The sequence below is a fragment of the Ostrinia nubilalis genome, chromosome 7, assembly GCF_963855985.1.
Source record: "Ostrinia nubilalis chromosome 7, ilOstNubi1.1, whole genome shotgun sequence".
In the NCBI taxonomy this organism is placed as follows: domain Eukaryota; kingdom Metazoa; phylum Arthropoda; class Insecta; order Lepidoptera; family Crambidae; genus Ostrinia; species Ostrinia nubilalis.
Window position 1 is genome coordinate 6,128,777 of NC_087094.1, and position 19,018 is coordinate 6,147,794.

Genomic DNA, 19,018 nt, shown 5'->3' on the forward strand with positions numbered 1-19,018 from the left:
TATTTTGAGATCTCGCACGCGATCGGTTCTCCGACTCCTCAATCCTGCTAGTCAGCATAGCCACTTGCTTGGTCAACTCTGCAATCCGGTGTTTCATGTCGCTGTAGGGAACTGCAGCAGAGGAAGTGCTGGCGACTTGCGGGACTCTTACGCTGACTTTTAAAATTTCCTCATTGCCCATTGTTACAATTCGAAAAATCGCTCACCGCTTATGACCACACCGCGGCCTTATCCTTTTGTAGATTTTTTACAATCTTCGACTGCTTCGGAAATTCTCCTTCTCCGTCGTCGGGGTCACCAGATATGGGGGATATTTGCCAACAACCCACCATATATTTTCCTCGGAATCCTATTCCGATTCTTAATCGTTAAGATTATTGTTAGGCAGTTCGAGTCAGGAAATAAAGGTAGGAAGAACACGGTAGAAGGAAGAATATTATTAGCGGATTGGAAATTATATTTAACAACAGGAATAGCAAGGGATTGATTAGGATACAATAGCAATAAAATTAATTAAATCTTAAGAGCAAGGCGATCGCGGAAGAAGTGTCACGACGACATATTTCAAATCTCTTCAACGGCGATGAGTGAGCGGAGATCGGTGACCGGCGTTGAAGCGAGACGGCAGCATACGTCTTCATGGGTGTGCGAGTGACGCAGACGTATTGTGACGGCCGCAGCACGCATGCGCCAACCATTCGGTCACGTTCCGTCAAGTCGGGGTTGGCCCAATCTCACAAGCGGAAGCGGATCGCTCCGAAATCTAAGGCGGTGGTCCAAGTTAGGATTGTGGCGGATAGCCGCCACATACCTAAGTAAAGGGTTGATATCTACTTAATCTATCTTACACGATAAGCAGTAGACCAGTAGTGAATATTATAATGACAATAAAAACAACTTAGACTACCTAGTACCTACATACAAACTTAGGTTCTAGTTTGAAAGGTTTTAGCGTGAAATGAGGTAATAGGGGGCTGTAGTAAGTTAGACTAAGTATATTTATCTATTAATAATTACTTTAAGTGCATTAAAATCAACAATGAATAAATAAAATATTTAAAATTTTGCATGTCCATTACTCGCTTGGCCGCGCGTGCCCGCAAAAAGTATTTATGTAGTAATGTTAGGCACCATAGGTACTTACAACTACATAAGGTTTGCCCGCTACAGTTTGCAACAGTAGCCAGAAAAAAAATAAAAAAGATTTTTCTCCATACAAATTTTCTTGTCATATTTTTTTTAAGCATGAAAGGCTCGTTTTATCGAAAAATGCATAATGACAAATGTTGATCAGCATTCAAAATGCTATCCAAAACAATTGTTGTCTCGGTGAAATTATGACTTTCGATCGTATGTCCACCTTTTTTTAAAATCAAACTACTGTGTGTCGTTTTGACAGCTAGTTTGACAGCGAAGCATAGACGTATAGATGACCCACGCTGAACTGTCCCGCCAAACTCAATGACAGGGGGGCGCTACCATCGTTCAACTTTATGGTTTCCAACATGGCAAAAATCGGAACCAGCGATTCGGTATTGACGGTGGCGCCCCGCTGTCAATGTCATCGATAGGACAGTTCAGTATTTTGGAACTATAAACAGAGAGCAAGGAAGAAACTAATTTAAAAAAAAAAGCTAAAAAAAAGTAAAAACAATCGCAAAGTCATAGACATTTTTTAACTTTTATTCGATTTTGAATGAACTTTTATATCGCCGCGTCCGTTGGTGGTTCAATGTGCATTTTGGCTGCCATTTTCCGATCGAATCGAATTACTGGTGACGCGGCGACTGACATTAGCGAAAACTTCCTATTGGTTTGCGATGGCATTTTGACTAGACCCACTGGGTTGCATTGCACCATCTTACTTTGACTAACAAACGTCAGAAATCTGTCAAACTTCATACAAAACACAGCGGTTATAGTTCCAAAATACTGGACTGTCCTATCGATGACATTGACAGTGGGGCGCCACCGTCAATACCGGATCGCTGGTTCCGATTTTTGCCATGTTGGAAACCATATAGTTGAACGATGGTAGCGCCCCCCTGTCATTGAGTTTGGTGGGACAGTTCAGCGTGGGTCATCTATAGTTGAACGATATATATCGTTGTATAGTTACTGTTAAAGTTAGGTGGTCATAGCCCCGATTACGGTAACTTTTAAGGTTTCCAATCCAGACACGCTTCTCGATTCTGCGATACGATTGGTCGTTCAACAGCGTACGTCAGCTGTTTTGACCAATCGTATCGCAGAATCGATGAAGCGCGTCTGGATTGTAGACGTTAAAAGTTACCGTAATCGGGGCTCTGCCTTACACAAACATTTGTCAGCTGCCCCCTAGACAAGTTGCACTTTTTGATCAAATAGAAAATCGAATACGTCAAAACGACTATTCGACTGGTTTGCGATAAAAAATTCCCATTTTTTCTAGCTAGACCCACCGATTGCCCTTGTTCCTTTCCTTTCCCATCGTGTATGTATGTATAGTTCCAAAATACTGGACTGTCCTGTCGATGACATTGACAGTGGGGCGCCACCGTCAATACCGGATCGCTGGTTCAGATTTTTGCCATGTTGGAAACCATATAGTTGAACGATGGTAGCGCCCCCCTGTCATTGAGTTTGGCGGGACAGTTCAGCGTGGGTCATCTATACCGAGCACGAGTCAAATAGCTTTGGTGACGGACTTCACATGAAAATGCTGCCAGAATGAATATTGACCAAACATTTCTTTTTTCATACGTTACCATCTTACCATGGTGCATGGATAAGTTAGAGAATGAGCTAAACAGTCGTTTATAATCTCTCTCAAAGGGGCCTCTCCACATAATTTACTCTCCATGCCTTCCATTTATTTAAGCAGTTGACGCTGTTTTTTTTTATCTATGACGGCAGAATTGTCAAATTCCAAATGTCAAAGTTGTCAATCTCAAAACTGTCATTCTCATTCGTATCGTGAATCGATTTTAAAATTTTGTTTAACAATTTTATTTCAGAAATACTTTATAAAATAAATTGTACCAGCATTTTAATATAAGCGTACGCTGACCTTTCAATAGAAAAAATACGTGCAGTGTTCATCGGAATATCTATCAATCTTAAAATATTTTTTAACATTAATCAGGTCAGGAAACACAATGGTTCGTCAAAGAAATACTCGCACAACCGATGAAGCAGGTGATGTTCAAGAACCCATCGTTTCTTCCACCGTTGACATTCCTTTCCCAACTATCACGAAGCCAAGAGTATGCAATATACGACAAGAACGTATTGGACTCTTCTATCCTCTCCCTATAACAAGTACCTATCGTTCCTTCTATTTGATTCCTTCCTTATTCCTTCCTGATGTAAATAATTTTATCTTATAAATAAATTTTGGCATAGTGTTTATTAATTTCATCTTTAAACATTTTCTATTCCCATTTACAGACTATCAACCCATGGTCACTACTACTACTGATAAGAACATAACTACTTCAAAGTCTCTCTTTCTTGTGCTGATAATCTTTGTATCTTCTGTGATGACTTTGGCACTCGTTTATACCCAATTCCCAGATTTAGAAGAGTAAGTTGTGAAAAAGAATTTAAGATTTTAATCATTGTTTTTTGTGATGGAAATAAAATTTTAATATTCTTTTACTATAATAATATGTTACAGACATGAGAAACCTCATGTAAAACTGCCATGGGATTTGGAAGAGGCTAAGCAACTGGGACTTGTATTGGATCGCTACAAAGACAAATACTTTTATGAAGTAATGTTTGGAGTGTTTGTCATTTATATTTTGTATCCTTTTCATATTATAAAAAAGAAAGTATCATAATATTATGTAAGCTTTGTAAGAAACTAGTATTTTTATCGCCAAATCTCATAAAAAAATATTATCCTTCACTCAAGTTACAGTTTGCAAACATTTGCAATACCTGGATCAATTTTCCTGAGTATACTTTCAGGATTTCTATTCCCATTTTATTTAGCTCTTCTTTTAGTTTGTTGTTGCTCAGCAATTGGAGCAAGTTTATGTTTCTTTTTGTCTAATTTACTTGGGAAGAAGCTTGTGAACAGATATTTTCCAGAAAGAGCAGCACAATGGTCAAAAGCTGTTGAAAAGCACAAAAATAACTTGCTGAACTATATTATATTTCTGAGAGTGACTCCATTTTTGCCCAATTGGTTTATAAATATGACTGCACCTGTAATAGGTGTGCCTCTCATTCCATTTACTCTAGGAACATTTATTGGTTGGTATATTATTTGTGATTACAAACTATTTTAGAATTAATAATTGAATATTTTTCATATGGAATTTGTTTCATTTCAGGAGTGGCACCTCCATCATTTGTTGCCATCCAAGCTGGTCAAACACTGCACTCCCTGACATCCACAAGTGATGCTTGGTCATGGACATCAATCATCGTTCTTAGTGCCTTTGCATTAATATCACTGATCCCAGTATTATTAAAGAATAAACTACAGGAAAAATTTGATTGAATATGAACTAGTAATTTTTAGTTAAATGTATTTAATATTTATTAAATAAATTTGTTTTGTACATTCCATTTTTTCTTATTTTTTTAACAATATGATCCAACATGGCCAATAAATGTGTCATTGCTATGAGATGGTTGTATAATAGGTCTCCAGTACCACCAGTTGTACCATACTGAAAATAAGTTTTTTTTTCATTTACCACAGCATAAAATTAAACAATAGAGACATGTATAAATTAACATAATTAATACTTACATAAGTATTGTTCCTTCAGTTCGACTTTCAAAGATTTACACTGATGCTTGCACTCTTCAGCGGGTTTTAAGTTAATTATTCTGCTTCCACTCAGTGCAAGTAGAAATGAAAAATTACATTCAGTATCAGGAACTTTGGATAAATGTTGACTTGAGTCAATAATAATAAATCTTTCAGTACTCTGTCCAAACTTAGGTACTACCTTTGGCCTGGGAATAAATTGTCGCAATATTCTTGCTGCATGCATGTTGTTGAATTTCCTGAAATTATAATTGGAATATGTTACTACACAAATAAATATAGGTCATTATAAATAATTAATATTATGTTGTAAATAAAACATACACATACCAGACATAAAATGTGCTTTCCCCTATATGATTTTTTGTAAACATTTCAGTAGGTGTAATATAATATTTGTTGTCAACATGAATCTTTGGTGATTCTCTTTCAAATGTTACTTTATTTACATTGAATATTTCTGTTAGCATGTGAAAATTTATAACTTGTTGATCTGTCTGAAATGTTTGACAAAAGTGGAATTGAATGTCAATAAAATGTGATGTTGCGTTTACACTGGGCGCAAATTAGCAAAGTCAAAAAAACAGTGGGGTGGGGATGAAAAATGAATGAATTTCATCCTCACTCCTCTGTTTTTTTTACTTGACTCGGCTAATTTCCGCATAGTGTAAATCCGCCATTATAATTTTAATATGTATAGTTGGTTTTGTTATTACCTCATAAATGAAAGGAGCGTTTTGTTGGTTGTTAGGTGTTGGGTTTATCATCTCTCTTACATTATTGACTGAGCTACACGGCCAGCAATCCATGTCCACCACAGTGAAGAAAGGGTTTTGTATCAGGCACGTTTCATGGTATAAATCTGGAAAATGTAAAGTATTCTAATTAAAATTATTATTGTTTTTAGTAAATAGAGTATGATGCTAATCCAATTTTAATGATAACCTATGCCCTTTAATGAACAGAAACATATCAAATATTTGTTGTAAATAATTATAATTATGTGTTTTAATCAAAGGTAATGATAGGAAAATAATGAGCTATGAACTCACCAGTAAGAGACGGGAATAGTGATATAAATGGTATTGCAATTTTTCTAAACAATCTCAAGCCAGGATAAATGTATTCTTGTAAGTGACAAACAATACAGCTGTATATTATTTGGTAATGATAAGCACAGCAAGCTAACACGATTGTTAAAAAGAGTAAAACTTTGTATTTTGTTTTGATTCTTTCGTTATTGGATTCTCTGCGTTGTTTATTATCCAGTTCTTGAAGGGTCTCAATGTATATGTTCCTGAATTCTTCTTCACTTATTCCAGAATTCAAACATTGTTGACGAAATCTCTTGATTGACTCGGAATAATCCTGTAGAACATTTTGGTTCACCATGGTTTTGTAAAAAATTAGGCAAACAAAGTAAATATATTATTAATTATTAGAATAAAACAGTAGCATTGGCCACATCTGCATTTAAAGTATTTAATTATTTTAATTATCTTCTTCTTCTTCTTCTTCTTTTATTAATGGCGATGAACTTGTGTATTTTCGCCACAAGGCACACTGTTCCGCCAATATCACGTGCGCAGCTTTTACACAATGTTTTTTGAGAAATTTAAATTCAAAGGTATACTAAGCAAAATACCTAAAACAAAGAGACATCACAAATAAGACAACACAATACATAAAAATAACATATACGAGTGAACACAAATGGGGAGGTTTAGTTTGGAAAAAGTTTTACTGCCAACTCTTGCTTGTTACAAAAGGTTACAAATTAATTTTATTAATGTTAATGAATTTAACTAGAGATTTCAAAGTATGGGGATTAGTAAAGTTAAGGACACATTTAAGGTTAGTTGGAAAAGGGAATTTTTTGGGAAGGAAGTCATACAACGAATGGTCAATTTTGGGGCAGTTGAAAAAGATGTGATTAGCTGTTCCTTCATCCAAGCCGCATTCGCATATGGAGCTATCCTTGATCCGCATTTTTGCGAGGTGTACAGGGGTACACGCGTGACCTATACGCAGGCGACAGATAATGGACACTGTTCTTTTTGGTAAGTGGCGGTGCTTGAAAAACCAGGGTCTTGAGGGAATATCCTGTTGGATATCAGCATAATATCTGCCTACGTATCTCTTGGAGTTAACCCAGTGAGTATTCCACGACTTGAACAGGTGTTTACGTGGGAGCGAAGAGACATCATGAGCAAATAATCTGTAGTGATCCAGTGAACCTGTGGATATAGCGTTTTTAGCACATGAATCTACAGTTTCATTGCCAGGGATACCTCGGTGACTTGGGATCCAGGCTAAAGTGACATTTAAACCGAGCTGTTTACACTCAAAAAGGGCTTCTCTAATTTTGAAAACGATGGGGAATTTAGTTTTGGATTTAAATGGATTGGCTAAAATAGATTGGAGGCAGCTCAGAGAATCAGTAAAGATCAAGGTGTTATTAAGACGGTGTGAGATAGAGTAACGAATAGCTTCTAGTATAGCGACTGATTCTCCTGTGAAGACTGATGTAACTGGAGGACACTTAAAGCTTAGTGCTATTCTGTATGCAGGTATCCAGACTGCTGCGCCAGTGCATCCACCTTCGTCCAGCTTGGAGGCATCAGTGTAAATTTTTAACCAACCTTGCCAGTGCTCAGAGACAATATTAATGAATTCCTGACCAGCTGAGCACGAGTCCTTAGATATGCCAAAGTTGAGGATTATTGAGGGATTGAAAAGAAGGGAATCATAGCTATTGCTGAAAAGAGGATTCAATGGAATTTTCTCAATTGGAGTAGGGAGGCGGGTAAATTTCCTGTAACTCAACAAAACACAAGGTGAACTCTGAGAGGAGTCAGAGCTACTCAGTGAAGAGAGGAGAGCCAGTTTTTCATGCAGAGGGTGATTGGAATTTTGAGAAGTTTTTACGTAAAACCGGTCGCTTAGGTATTGTCTACGCAAATATAGGGGAGGTTCCACACATTCAATTTGCAGAGCATTAATAGGCGAAGATTTCATAGCTCCCAGTATAATGCGTAGACACTTCGACTGAGTTTTATTAAGTTTTTCGAGAGCAGCTTTATTACAGGGGTCCAAAAGAAATGAGGCATAATCGAAGTGGCTGCGGACAATAGCGTTGTAAAGTAATTTCTGTGAGTATGGATGGGCACCCCACCAGGTGCCTGAAAGGGCCCGGAGGATATTTAGCCCTTTTTCGGCCTTACCAAGGATGTAATTGAAATGAGGGATGCCAGACAACCGGGAGTCTAAAATTATGCCTAGGAACTTCACTTGGTTGTTACAAGGAACGCTATCACCGTTCAGTGTTATATCTACCTCTGGTGTATTACGTTTACGGGTGAAGGTGACACAACTACATTTTGGGACTGAAATGGATAATCCATGGTTTGTCATCCAGGCATTGAGATATTCCAGAGCAGTGTTTAGGCGCGAACTTGTTTCGGATATAGATTTGGATGAATAATAGAGGGCAATGTCATCTGCGTACTGAAGGATGCTGCAAAAAGATTCTACAGTTCTACTAAGGTCGTATGTGTAAATGCTGTAAAGTAGAGGGCTGAGTACGGATCCTTGCGGAAGCCCTTTCCAGACAAAACGGGGAACTAGAGAGTCTTGGTATCTCACTGCTATTGATCTTGACATCAATGTGTTGCAGATGAGACGAACCAGTTTCTCCGGGATACTCAGATAGAGCAATTTTTGCCTGAGTATTGGGAGTAACACATTATCGTACGCAGAGGCAATGTCTAAGAAGACCCCAACGAGGTACTCCTTGTTTTTAAAAGCTACGCGAATATCCGTCGTTAAAATACTTAAACTGTCTAGAGTACTATAACCTTTGCGGAAGCCAAATTGGGATTTCGCCAAAATATTATTAGATTCCAAGAACCACTCCAAACGATTTTTAAGCATGTGTTCCATTATTTTAAGGAGCACGGAAGAAAGGGCTATGGGACGATAAGAATTATGATCTAAAGGTTCTTTTCCTGGTTTGGGAATGGGGATTACAATTTGTTGTTTCCAAGCTTCCGGTAGAGTACCTTGATCAAAAAACGAATTTAATAAATTAAGAAAGAAAAGTTTAGCACTAGCCGGGGATTTAATAATAAAAGAATAAGGGATTCCATCTGCTCCAGGAGATGAATCTTTTAAGCCGTCAAGAGCTGATAAAAGTTCTTCTAAGGAAAAGGGACCATCAAGATTATTTGATTGGGGGAGAAAACAACTTGTTGAAGGAAGATTATCCATAAAAGGAACAAAAGGAGGGGCCAGTTTGTCTGCAAAGTCATTTAGCCAAGCTGTAGGGTTGTTTGACGGGGCATTTATAGGGATTAAGGAAGTGCGGTATCTTTTGATTTGTTTCCAGACAATTGAGGAAGGGGTCCTTGGAGACATACTCTCACAAAAACTAATCCATCCCTTCTTTTTTTTTTTGGCTAAAAACTTTCTAGTTTGTGCAGCAATTTTTTGGTAAAGGATGTAATTCTCCATGGTCATTGAACGGTTGTACCTTTTTTCAGATTCCTTTCGTTTTTGGACACTGGCTGTACATTCAGAATCCCACCAAGGAGGTGATATTTTCCGAGACGGATTTTTCAAAGGTATGTGATCATCTGCTGATGTTTTTAATGTGTTCACAAAATCACAGTATACTGAAAGGGAATTAACATTATTTACAGAAGGTAAATTCTTTAATTTTTCGTTGACTGATGCATGATAGGCAAGCCAGTCAGCTTTATTTAAATTATATTTTAAGAGGGGAGGTGGTCGATTTATTGGGGGGTTATTGTTAGGCAAAGATACTAAAATGGGGAAATGATCACTACCGAGCGTGCTGTTTAAAACTTTCCAAGAACAGAGTGAAGTCAAATTTGGTGAACAGAATGACACATCAACAGCAGACGCTGGATTTTGTGTAGGGGCACATCTTCTTGTTGGACAGCCATTATTCAAAATACAAAGGTCTAGTTCATCCAAAAGGTCTAGGAGCAATGAACCTGGAGAGTCGGAATGGTAGGAGCCCCATAAAACGTGGTGCGCATTTAGGTCACCTAAGATGATAACGGGAGGAGGAACAGATAAAATAGCAGAGCGCAATTCATTGATGGAGGAAGCGTTAGGTCGGGGAATGTAAACAGATAAAAGGGAGATATCAAATATTCGCATAGCCACGACATTAATGTCTTGGCTATGCGAAGGAAGGGGGAGTTGATTATAAGGAAGGAAGCGTCTTACAAGTAAGGCACTTCCCGCGTAGCCATCATTCCTATCATCCCGGAGGCATGCATATCCCGATACACGGAAATGTGAACCAGGAACCAGCCACGTCTCCGAGATAGCTAGGACTGATGGTGAATATTTATTGATAAGATAAGTTAAATCATGTTTTTTGCGTCTAATACTTTGGCAGTTCCACTGAACCACCTCCTTGTCCATTATTATTGTAGTTTAACTGTGAGATTTGGGAAAGCATTTGCGCAACGTTGGGCGGTAGGGCGGTATTACGACCAGAAACAATATGGATGATGAGAGATAGAACCATCTGCAAAAGGTTATCCTCTCCCGGGGAAGGAGAAGAGTCACCGTTCAAGGCACAACCATTAGGTAGGGAGGAGGCACAATTGCCAATTATGGCTTGGTGTGCCTGCTTGTCGTAACCCTTATCTAACGGTGCATGAGGGCGGGATGTTCGGGGAATGGTCTTTCGGTATGAGACGGTTTGGTTGGGGCGTGAGGAGTGAGGTTGGGAAGGTTGAGAAGCGTAGCTGCTGGTTTGATGGGAGGATGGTGATTTTGTAATGTCCGCATATGATGTGCGGACAGGAGGAAACTGAGAGGAGGCCTGGGAGTATGAGATGTTATCCTGAGACATTGTTACCTTAATAGCCTTTTGACGAGAGTGCTCAGGGCATGATTTGTTTGTTGCAAAGTGGGAACCTAAACAATTGATGCAGGTGGCTTTGGCTTCTGTGGTATTACATTCCTCTGCCGTGTGTGGTTGGGAGCAACGATAGCACCTAGGTTTAGACCTACATTGCGTCTTGATGTGTCCAAAACGACAGCAGTTGAGGCATTGGATTGTCGGCAATTGGTATGTCTCGACCGGAATTGAATTATGGCAGCAGAAGACTCTTTGTGGCAGGACTTGTCCCTTGAATGTCACTACCACTGATTGTGTGGGGACCCACGATGTTTGATTATCCTCCCTAACCAGTTTTCTGTTTAGCCGACGAGCCTTTAAAAGTATACCACAACCGTCGGGGGTTGTTAAAGATTCTGCTAGTTCGTCCATTGACCAGTCAGTTGGAATGTTCCTAATGAGGCCCATGCGGGTCACATTATAAGTGGGGATGGAAGCAACATATTTATACATGGGCAGAATTTCATTGTTCAGGAAGTTATTTGCTGCACTGGCTGAAATGAATTGTACAGAAATCTTGTTTCTGCCGATTTTCGTGACGCCGTCCAAGATGATGCCTTGAATTTTATTGGTTACTAAAAATTTACCAAACCTCATGGGTTGAATGTAGGCTGGAGAAGAGGGTTCCGATTCTACATGGGAAACGTGAACTAAGAAAGGTCCTTTGTCTTCGTCACTATATGTTTTTGGGGCTATTACAAGTGAGGGGTGAGTGTACATCAATTGGCTATTTTGAGTAATTGATCCATCTGTATTCGTCCTCTTGGCCGGCTCGGTATCAACTACCGTATCTACAAGACGGCGTTTGGTCGCCGTTTGGGAAAATAAAGGCGGGGAAAGCTCCATAGCGGCGGCCTGATCTGGAGGATCAGGCGGATCGGGAGGAATCACCTCCATTCTGCTAGGTACTTACCAAGGAAAGATCAAGTTAAATTACCACCACCGTTGTTTTATTGATAATTGAGCTTAGGATTGGATTTCTGTAAAAATGAACAGTGAAATTACAAAAAAATACGCTAGAATTCCAGAAACACGTGTAGCCACTGATACTCGCGAACGGAACCTCCTTAATTATCTTTATTTATTTTCAAATAAAATCGTACAACTTATTTTGACACTTTTTTGACAGCAATGACAGGATCATCATTTTTGTTTCTTTTTTGTTTTTCAGCAAAAGGCAAGGACATTATATCATACAGCCGTGCCAGAATACTTCCCACCCCTTGAGTTTCAGCAAAGTTGTGATGCTTTACTGAGACGTCATTATGTAGACCTAAGAGAATCCGAAAACTCATGGTGCACTGTTTTTTTTCATTTGCCTATACTCTGTACACTCATGCACGTTCACGAACAACTCCTGTCTTATAGAGATGAGACGTATTTACTAGAACAGATCCACACACTAGGTATTTTACAGTACTAAGTGGCACCTATTCCAATTTTTAAAATACTTGATCCACCTAGTATTTTTTAAATTACACGATTTCCGACCCTACCATCAAAGTAATAGAGGTTATTATTGCATAATCCGTAGTCGTGTATTACGCGCACCGCGTATTTCTCGCTAAGCTTATGTGCGAACGTAGAGATTCACTCCGTCTCTGTCTGACAAACAAATTTGAGCGCAGGCAGGTGTGAGATAGGAATAGGTGTTTGATGTATTACGTAATTTAAACTCTATTTGTACACAGGTAAGGTTTGAAGTATGAAGGGAGGATATCAATCAATCAACAGCCAGCAAAAACATTATTATTCAATTTCAAATTGCATTATTAATACTACGGTTGTATCTTTTCAAAGAAAATTGTATTTTAAAGTCATAATACGTGGATTAGTCCGCACTAGTCGCGTCAAGTATGGTAAATTACTACGTACTAGGTGGAATAGGTATTTGGATCAAGTATTAATAAATACTTGGAATAGGTGCACCTAGTATCAAATTTACCTAGTATAACCCATCTCTACTGTCTTAGCCGTAGCTATAATGTAGTATGTCTACCTATTTACTAGTTACTACTCTCTTCCATGCTTTCTACATATTTTTTCTGATGGCTTGCTTGCATAGTCTCTGTTCTAGTAAACTCTCTAGAACCTCTACCTATTATACACCTACCTACGTAGAGTGACCGAGCATGAAAGAAAGAAACGGACTACTGCGCCGGTATAGCCTACTTATTTTCAACTAAGTAGGTAAATGTCTATTGAAATACCTATCTGAAATGCATCATTAAAATTTAAACTCTACATTAGTCCGCGAGTATGGGACTCCATGGAACTTTAAAAGAGCTCGCTGCCCAGTAAACATATACGACGGTCTCAGAACGTTTGTTTGGTTTACCGCTCTTTTTCAGTGCTGATGTACCTACTTAATTACTCCTTCACGCTCACAAGAAGAACTCTTGAACCTTTGAAGAGATGCAGTGCTGATCAATTCATATCCTATTAGCACCGAATGAAGAGTGTTACATGGAAAAATGAATGTCTAGCTTTACGCATTACCGTTACTAACCATACCTACTAAATAATGTAGGCTTTATTATAACGAAATATGTACTACAGTTAAAAATTAATTAATAATTTAAAGCACAGAACTGGGAAAACGGGTCAAGGTGAGGAGTGACCACGCGAGGTACCGACATACATTACTTACTTACTACTTACTTCACCCTTAGATTAATGAAGCCTTCATCTATCATTTCGTTCGTTTCAGCCGAAAGACGTCCACTGCTGGACGAAGGCATCCCCCAAGCATTTCCACAAAGACCGGTCCTGCGCTGCTCACATCCAGGCACCTCCCGCGACCTTCACCAGATCGTCGGTCTGCGTGATCGAATCAGAAATGAGGAGATCCGTAGGAGAACCAGAGTGACTGACATGGCAGTGGACGGGGCATATAGCTCGTAGAGCTGATGGCCGCTGGGGCAGGAAAGTTCTTGAGTGGCGACCACGAGCCAGAAGACGTAGCGTGGGCAGGGCTCCCACTAGGTGGACCTACCATTTATCTTTAAATATTTCCGTGTTTGCTGTTTCCATTACCTACTAATAAAATTACAATAATTTTAATGATTATTTTACTTATTGAATAAGGTACCTATTTGCTTTAATTTACGGATTTTAAATAAGCATTCGTCATTTGCCTGTTTTGCTATTAGTTTTTACCTAACGATCATCGAAGTCAGTAGGTTGCTGTTCCCCATCAAAATGGGTTTACATTAAAACATTGTAGGTGATTGTTTCATAAGAGATCGACGTAGAATCGACCAATATAGTACATAAATACAAAGGTTTGCGAAAGGTCCGTTACACAAATTGCATTATTATGCATGTACTCGTAATTACCACGCAAAAGGGATATCACATGCACAATGCACGCATTGCCGATGAAATTCAATGTAAAATGCATTATTTATCATCGAATGAAAATAGTCCTTGCTTTGATTTGTTAATATAATACAAATTCACAAATAATTTGCTATAATTTGTATTAGGTATATTGACTTCTTTCACTGAGACGATAAGATAAGACAAAGTAGCTATGACTTGGGGCCTTTCGATAAGGCGTTCGATGTAATAGAGTCCTGTCAATACGCGACGATAATAATATGCTCTCTGTCTACAACTATTGAAAATAAAGTGAATACAGTTAACTAAGAGAAAACAAGTGAAGTGGGAATGTTTGTGTTGTGTTAGAAAATCTATTTGTGGTCCTTCAAAAATGTTGATACCGTTCGGAGAATGCGGAAAGTTAGTGGAATAAGATGGACATCAACTCGAGAGCACAAGGTGTGGGATCGTGGAACTGGCCTCTTCTGCTGTCGGTTGTGCTCTTGAATGTGCGTAGGTATTTCATAAACTAGAAAATCATGACCATAGAGATAGACAGGCAATTCATCAGTGGAAAACACCCTTCTTTTCTTTTTCCATAATATAGACGCAATGTTTTAGCCGCGCCCATAAAATATCCAAATAACAAAGAGCAATAAGAATATCAACCTCACCTTCTGGACTTTAATGTTGAGGATTAAACGTGCTCTGCTTAAGGGCAACGATGTTGTGGAACAGGTTAACTCTACCTTATAGTTACAAAATTCGTCTTTATAACCATAAAAAATAATATAATGTGCCAAGATAAATTATTTACAAAATTACGCCGTACAATGACGTCAATGACTTCGCCTATTACAAAACACACGAGAAAACAATGTCAAATATGCACTCTTGAAAGATAACGGTATGATTCTACCTATTTGCAAAGTTATTTTCAAATGCAAGTAATCATTTTACAACTAATGCATACCCACTTACCTTACTGATGTTGTCATAGATTTTAATTTAGTCGCTTAACTCTATCGAGTAAAAAAATAAGTACCTAAGTAGGTGATGTGCACAACCGTTTGTCATCTTTGTGTACTTTTATCTGCTCGTATTTTTATGCAATGGTACTTTTGTCAATATTAACTTTTCAAATAACTAAGAATTACTCAGAAAGTTATAAAATAAAATAGTACGAATTGAATAATAAGCGCAAAAGTCACGCGGTTAACTTATCATGGTGACGGGGAATAAGGCGTTTTGTTCAGACGTCTGTTGATTGCTACTGATACGTAATTACAGATCATCTAAGATTGTATTTAAAGATAAAAACTAACATGCTTATTTCTTTAGATGAAAAACGAACGAAGTAGGAAATCGTCTGAACCACCATAATTTCCTTGTAACAAACGAAGAAGGAACCTAGGTAACCTGCCTAGATTTAAGTCAAGGTACACCATTTAAACATACTAATTATAATCGAGTATCTTTTGATTATTGGCTAAATGGTGCATCACCTACTTATGTTGATACGGGATTATTCCCACCACTGCAACTCCTGTGTAGCCAGGATCTACAGCTTGACCGCCAATAAAAACCTAACCAGTGAAGGTTAAGTTTGTCCCGGGAGAATATTAAACTGTCATTGGACCCGCAACGAATTTAATCAGAAGAATATTGGAGGAGTTTATAGTTAATGTTAGACTTAGGCTGATATAAAAAAAAGAAAATAAGGAAACATGATTACTATAATAAACTACTTAAAAGTTAAGTCAGTTTAATTAAATTTAGCGACTAGACTCGGAACGATCGTCGACGGTATAATAATATCGCCTATTTGGAAAAATACACATTGACCTGATTTATCACTTCGTTCGTACTAAAGATAAAGCGTATGTTCTATCTACATTCGATAGAGTTTCCTAGAATATTATGCACTTAGACTTACAATACGTGCAAGGTACACTAAGATAAGAAGGTAACTTAATTAGTAATTTGGCACCACCCACTTGATAAGGTATCTTTACAACACGTTACTTTGTATCTTTATTTTTTCTATAGAGCTAAGTATCCTGATAAAAACGTGACCAGTAGTTGATACTCCAAACGCGAAAAAGGTGACGCATGTTTAACTTAGATTAAAAAATACTACAACTTTATCGATAAGAAACAGGTGTGTAACCGCAGGCAGAACTTAGGTTTAGGTTGTTACTACTTATGCAGTAATTAAAATTTTCGGGCTTTCAGATTTGCTTGCCCAGCTTGGTGCTATCGTATGGGGTTTTCTTGGTGCACTCGACAGAACTAGGCATCCCACTATGGCTTGGCCTGTCCACTCCTGCAATATTCGTGCTGACCTATGGCCTTACCCGTAAGTGTACAATTACATGATCTTCTAAGAGCTCACGAGAATTAGAAATGAGGCTATTTTTTTAGTATAGCTATGACTTATCAGACTGACATTAAGCTCTAACAAAGCCTTTTATTCCTTGTACCTAAGTGATTTTACTAACGTACCTAAACTTGTAAACATAAATGTGCGACGATGTTTGAAATAATTTCAGTGACTGTCACATGAAGAAGATTCTGTTGCCCAAAGGCTCCGAAATTTACAAAAATGGTCTTTGGTTTGTTGTTTACAGAGATGTTTTACAGGTTAAAAGGACCTGGGTTCGATTTCCAGATGGGAGTTGGGTTATGGTTCTGTTTTAAAGAACAGAGAGGACCTGTTAAGCTGATGTCTATCATCAAGTTTGTTGCAGCCTATAGATGCGACGATACAAAATGTTAGTTAATAGTAATGTTTGATTGCAGAATGCTGGTGTCGCGATGCGGCAGACACGTGGGGCGGGCCGGTCGGCTACCGCGTGATGGCCACGGTCGGTCTGATGCTCGTGGTCGCTAGCCTCATCCTGTGTGTCTTCGTCCCTTACTACTTCCAGCCTTGTGTATATGGCGTTTTAGGAGGCATGTATACTCGTAATCACCACAAATACTCTTTATTTTTTCCTCAATTTATTTTAAATATTGGCGAGGCCACTCGAATATAACTTACCTACTTGTGCATATTTTTTGATTTACCTGTTACAAGAGTTAAGAATATAATAAATGTTTCAGGATTCGGGTCTTCATTAATATCGGCACAAGTCGACGCAGTTATCTTTGACACATACGACACTAACTTAAGCATTATACGAGGAATATGTTTCGCCGGCCAAGCCATAGGACAGTCTCTATTCCCTCATATTTTATCAGCTCTGATAGAAACTTACGAATACTCATATTCTTATATGGTCTTAGCTGGCATAATTCTCCAAACATTGCCGGGAATTATGCTGTTAAAAGTCAGTGAAAGAACCAAAAGACCGCTATCGTTCTCTAGATACAGTGATAAGACTTACGCAATATTCAATAACGAAGGAATGAATGGTTACGTCAATGAGCTCCAGTTACACGATTTGAGCACGAAATCCTGGCAGAGTCCATCGGATGACAATTTACATAGACACGAAAATGGTGGTGAACTTGAGTATGACAATGAAGCCAATGTAACTATCACACCACCACCAAGCCCTGAAGAGAAAAGGCGAAACATATTTGGCGTGGAAATACTGCCAGAAATTCCGGAGGAAAGTGAAGATAGTGAGGACGAGTTCGATGATGATGTTAATGAAATTGACACTGATAAAAGTAATAAGAAACGATTTAGTTTGGCTATTAAAAGACTGAGCACTATAGGTGATAGTTTCGATGAGTACATAGTAAAGCAAATAAGAAGAGATTCGGTGCAAACTGAATACGATGGTAGTGAGAATAATAAGGAATACTCAGAAATAGAAGTTACATACGACACTATATCTCCAGTGACAGATATCCAAAGAGAGAAAATATTTAATTCTTTCAGCTTCCGTTGTCAGTCTGCCTATGCAAGTATGAGAAGAAGAATGAGAATGCCTTCGTACAGAGTGTACAGGTTACGACGGAGGCTCGTGTATGTGATGTATAGTATCAACGACACTTTTATCAAGCCGCTTTCAAGGTCACTGTCATGCTGGCGGTTTTATCCCGCGTTGATGATGTGTTTCTGCAAACTAAGCTTATCGGCGGTATCGCTTGTATTGATGCCACTGATTGCGACACAAGTTAAGCCGAAAATATCTATGACAGAGACGAATTTCCTTATTTCACTCCACGGATTTACTTGGATTTGCTTCTTATTATGCACTCCCTGGTTAGCACAGACACCAAAACGTAATTTTAAATACGTAGCTGTATTTGGACTTATTATATCGACTGGTGCAAGCTTTGGTAAATATTTAATCTAAGTACTATTATTTAGGCTACATACTTAAGAATGTCATCAGCTAAGTTTACCTTTCTACTTGTTTTTAACGAAACAATATCAATTATAATGAAAATCTTCAGGAAATTAGTTTCTCATTATTGATTAAATTAATACCATTTGTTTTACAGTTTTGGCAGAAGCAAACAACCATGACCATTACTCTATCGGATGTGTGGTGGCCGGGATCGGCTACGGAGCCATCACCTCGTGTTGGGAGACTTCGGTTCAAGACTTTGTCGGGGCTCGCAAGTGGCCGAAGTTCCATAGCACTTTAGAGACCCTTTCCTCGATAATTTTGACGCTGTTTGTGGTCGGACTGTGCTTCATCGTAGAGCAAGAAGGAGGCTTACAACGCAGTATGTTCGTGTTAGGCGTAATACTAGCTGCAATCACCTTTGTGTGGTGCATCATAGCAGCTGTTGCCATTTATGTTACCAAAGTAAGATCTCTTATTAGAGGTAGATAAAATATGATTGAAAATTAGTCTCCTTGTATTGTAAATAATTTGAAATAGTCTAAAACCCTTGAGCTATTTTTATGGTTTAAAAAGAAAATTAATTTACGATCAATAAATTATTTTTATATCAACGAATTAGCTACTTTAATTTTATCGTAAGTGTTTTTACAATCATTTATAAGAAAGTTGGCAAAC

General features: G+C 38.3%; 3 protein-coding genes across 4 annotated transcripts; 2 read left to right on the forward strand and 1 right to left on the reverse strand.

Moving 5' to 3' along the window:
- Positions 1-2,926: 2,926 nt before the first annotated feature.
- LOC135073123 (transmembrane protein 41 homolog) lies at positions 2,927-4,560 on the forward strand. Of its 2 annotated transcripts, XM_063967164.1 has the most exons (6): positions 2,927-3,039; positions 3,125-3,177; positions 3,430-3,565; positions 3,659-3,787; positions 3,905-4,242; positions 4,323-4,560. In XM_063967164.1, exons 2-6 carry the CDS (start codon positions 3,138-3,140, stop codon positions 4,490-4,492), a joined length of 813 nt encoding a protein of 270 aa, XP_063823234.1. In that variant the 5' UTR covers positions 2,927-3,039; positions 3,125-3,137; the 3' UTR covers positions 4,493-4,560. The 2 variants fall into 2 exon arrangements, with proteins under 2 accessions (XP_063823234.1, XP_063823235.1); XM_063967165.1 differs by lacking the exons at positions 2,927-3,039; positions 3,125-3,177 and adding an exon at positions 3,184-3,300.
- Positions 4,507-6,264, reverse strand: LOC135073122 (uncharacterized). The gene is made up of 5 exons (XM_063967162.1): positions 5,821-6,264; positions 5,485-5,630; positions 5,099-5,265; positions 4,748-5,007; positions 4,507-4,664 (listed from the first exon to the last, which is right to left on the reverse strand). Exons 1-5 carry the CDS (start codon positions 6,158-6,160, stop codon positions 4,576-4,578), a joined length of 1,002 nt encoding a protein of 333 aa, XP_063823232.1. The 5' UTR covers positions 6,161-6,264; the 3' UTR covers positions 4,507-4,575.
- Positions 6,265-14,245: 7,981 nt separating this feature from the next.
- On the forward strand, positions 14,246-18,958 carry LOC135073121 (uncharacterized). Its single transcript, XM_063967161.1, has 5 exons — positions 14,246-14,542; positions 16,269-16,392; positions 16,836-16,988; positions 17,139-18,329; positions 18,495-18,958. The coding sequence occupies exons 1-5, from the start codon at positions 14,468-14,470 to the stop codon at positions 18,830-18,832; spliced, it is 1,881 nt and encodes a 626-aa protein (XP_063823231.1). The 5' UTR covers positions 14,246-14,467; the 3' UTR covers positions 18,833-18,958.
- Positions 18,959-19,018: the final 60 nt, after the last annotated feature.

Excerpts from the sequence above, each read along its gene's own strand:
- LOC135073123 (XM_063967164.1), top strand. The coding sequence starts at position 3,138 with ATGGTTCGTCAAAGAAATACTCGCACAACCGATGAAGCAG. Across the intron at positions 3,178-3,429 it reads TCGCACAACCGATGAAGCAG|ACTATCAACCCATGGTCACT; the intron begins GTGATGTTCAAG and ends TCCCATTTACAG. Across the intron at positions 4,243-4,322 it reads TACTCTAGGAACATTTATTG|GAGTGGCACCTCCATCATTT; the intron begins GTTGGTATATTA and ends GTTTCATTTCAG.
- LOC135073122 (XM_063967162.1), bottom strand. The coding sequence starts at position 6,160 with ATGGTGAACCAAAATGTTCTACAGGATTATTCCGAGTCAATCAAGAGA. Across the intron at positions 5,266-5,484 it reads ACGCTCCTTTCATTTATGAG|ACAGATCAACAAGTTATAAA; the intron begins GTAATAACAAAA and ends CAAACATTTCAG. Across the intron at positions 4,665-4,747 it reads ACTGAAGGAACAATACTTAT|TATGGTACAACTGGTGGTAC; the intron begins GTAAGTATTAAT and ends ACTTATTTTCAG.
- LOC135073121 (XM_063967161.1), top strand. The coding sequence starts at position 14,468 with ATGGACATCAACTCGAGAGCACAAGGTGTGGGATCGTGGAACTGGCCT. Across the intron at positions 16,989-17,138 it reads TGTATATGGCGTTTTAGGAG|GATTCGGGTCTTCATTAATA; the intron begins GCATGTATACTC and ends TAAATGTTTCAG. Across the intron at positions 18,330-18,494 it reads ATCGACTGGTGCAAGCTTTG|TTTTGGCAGAAGCAAACAAC; the intron begins GTAAATATTTAA and ends TTTGTTTTACAG.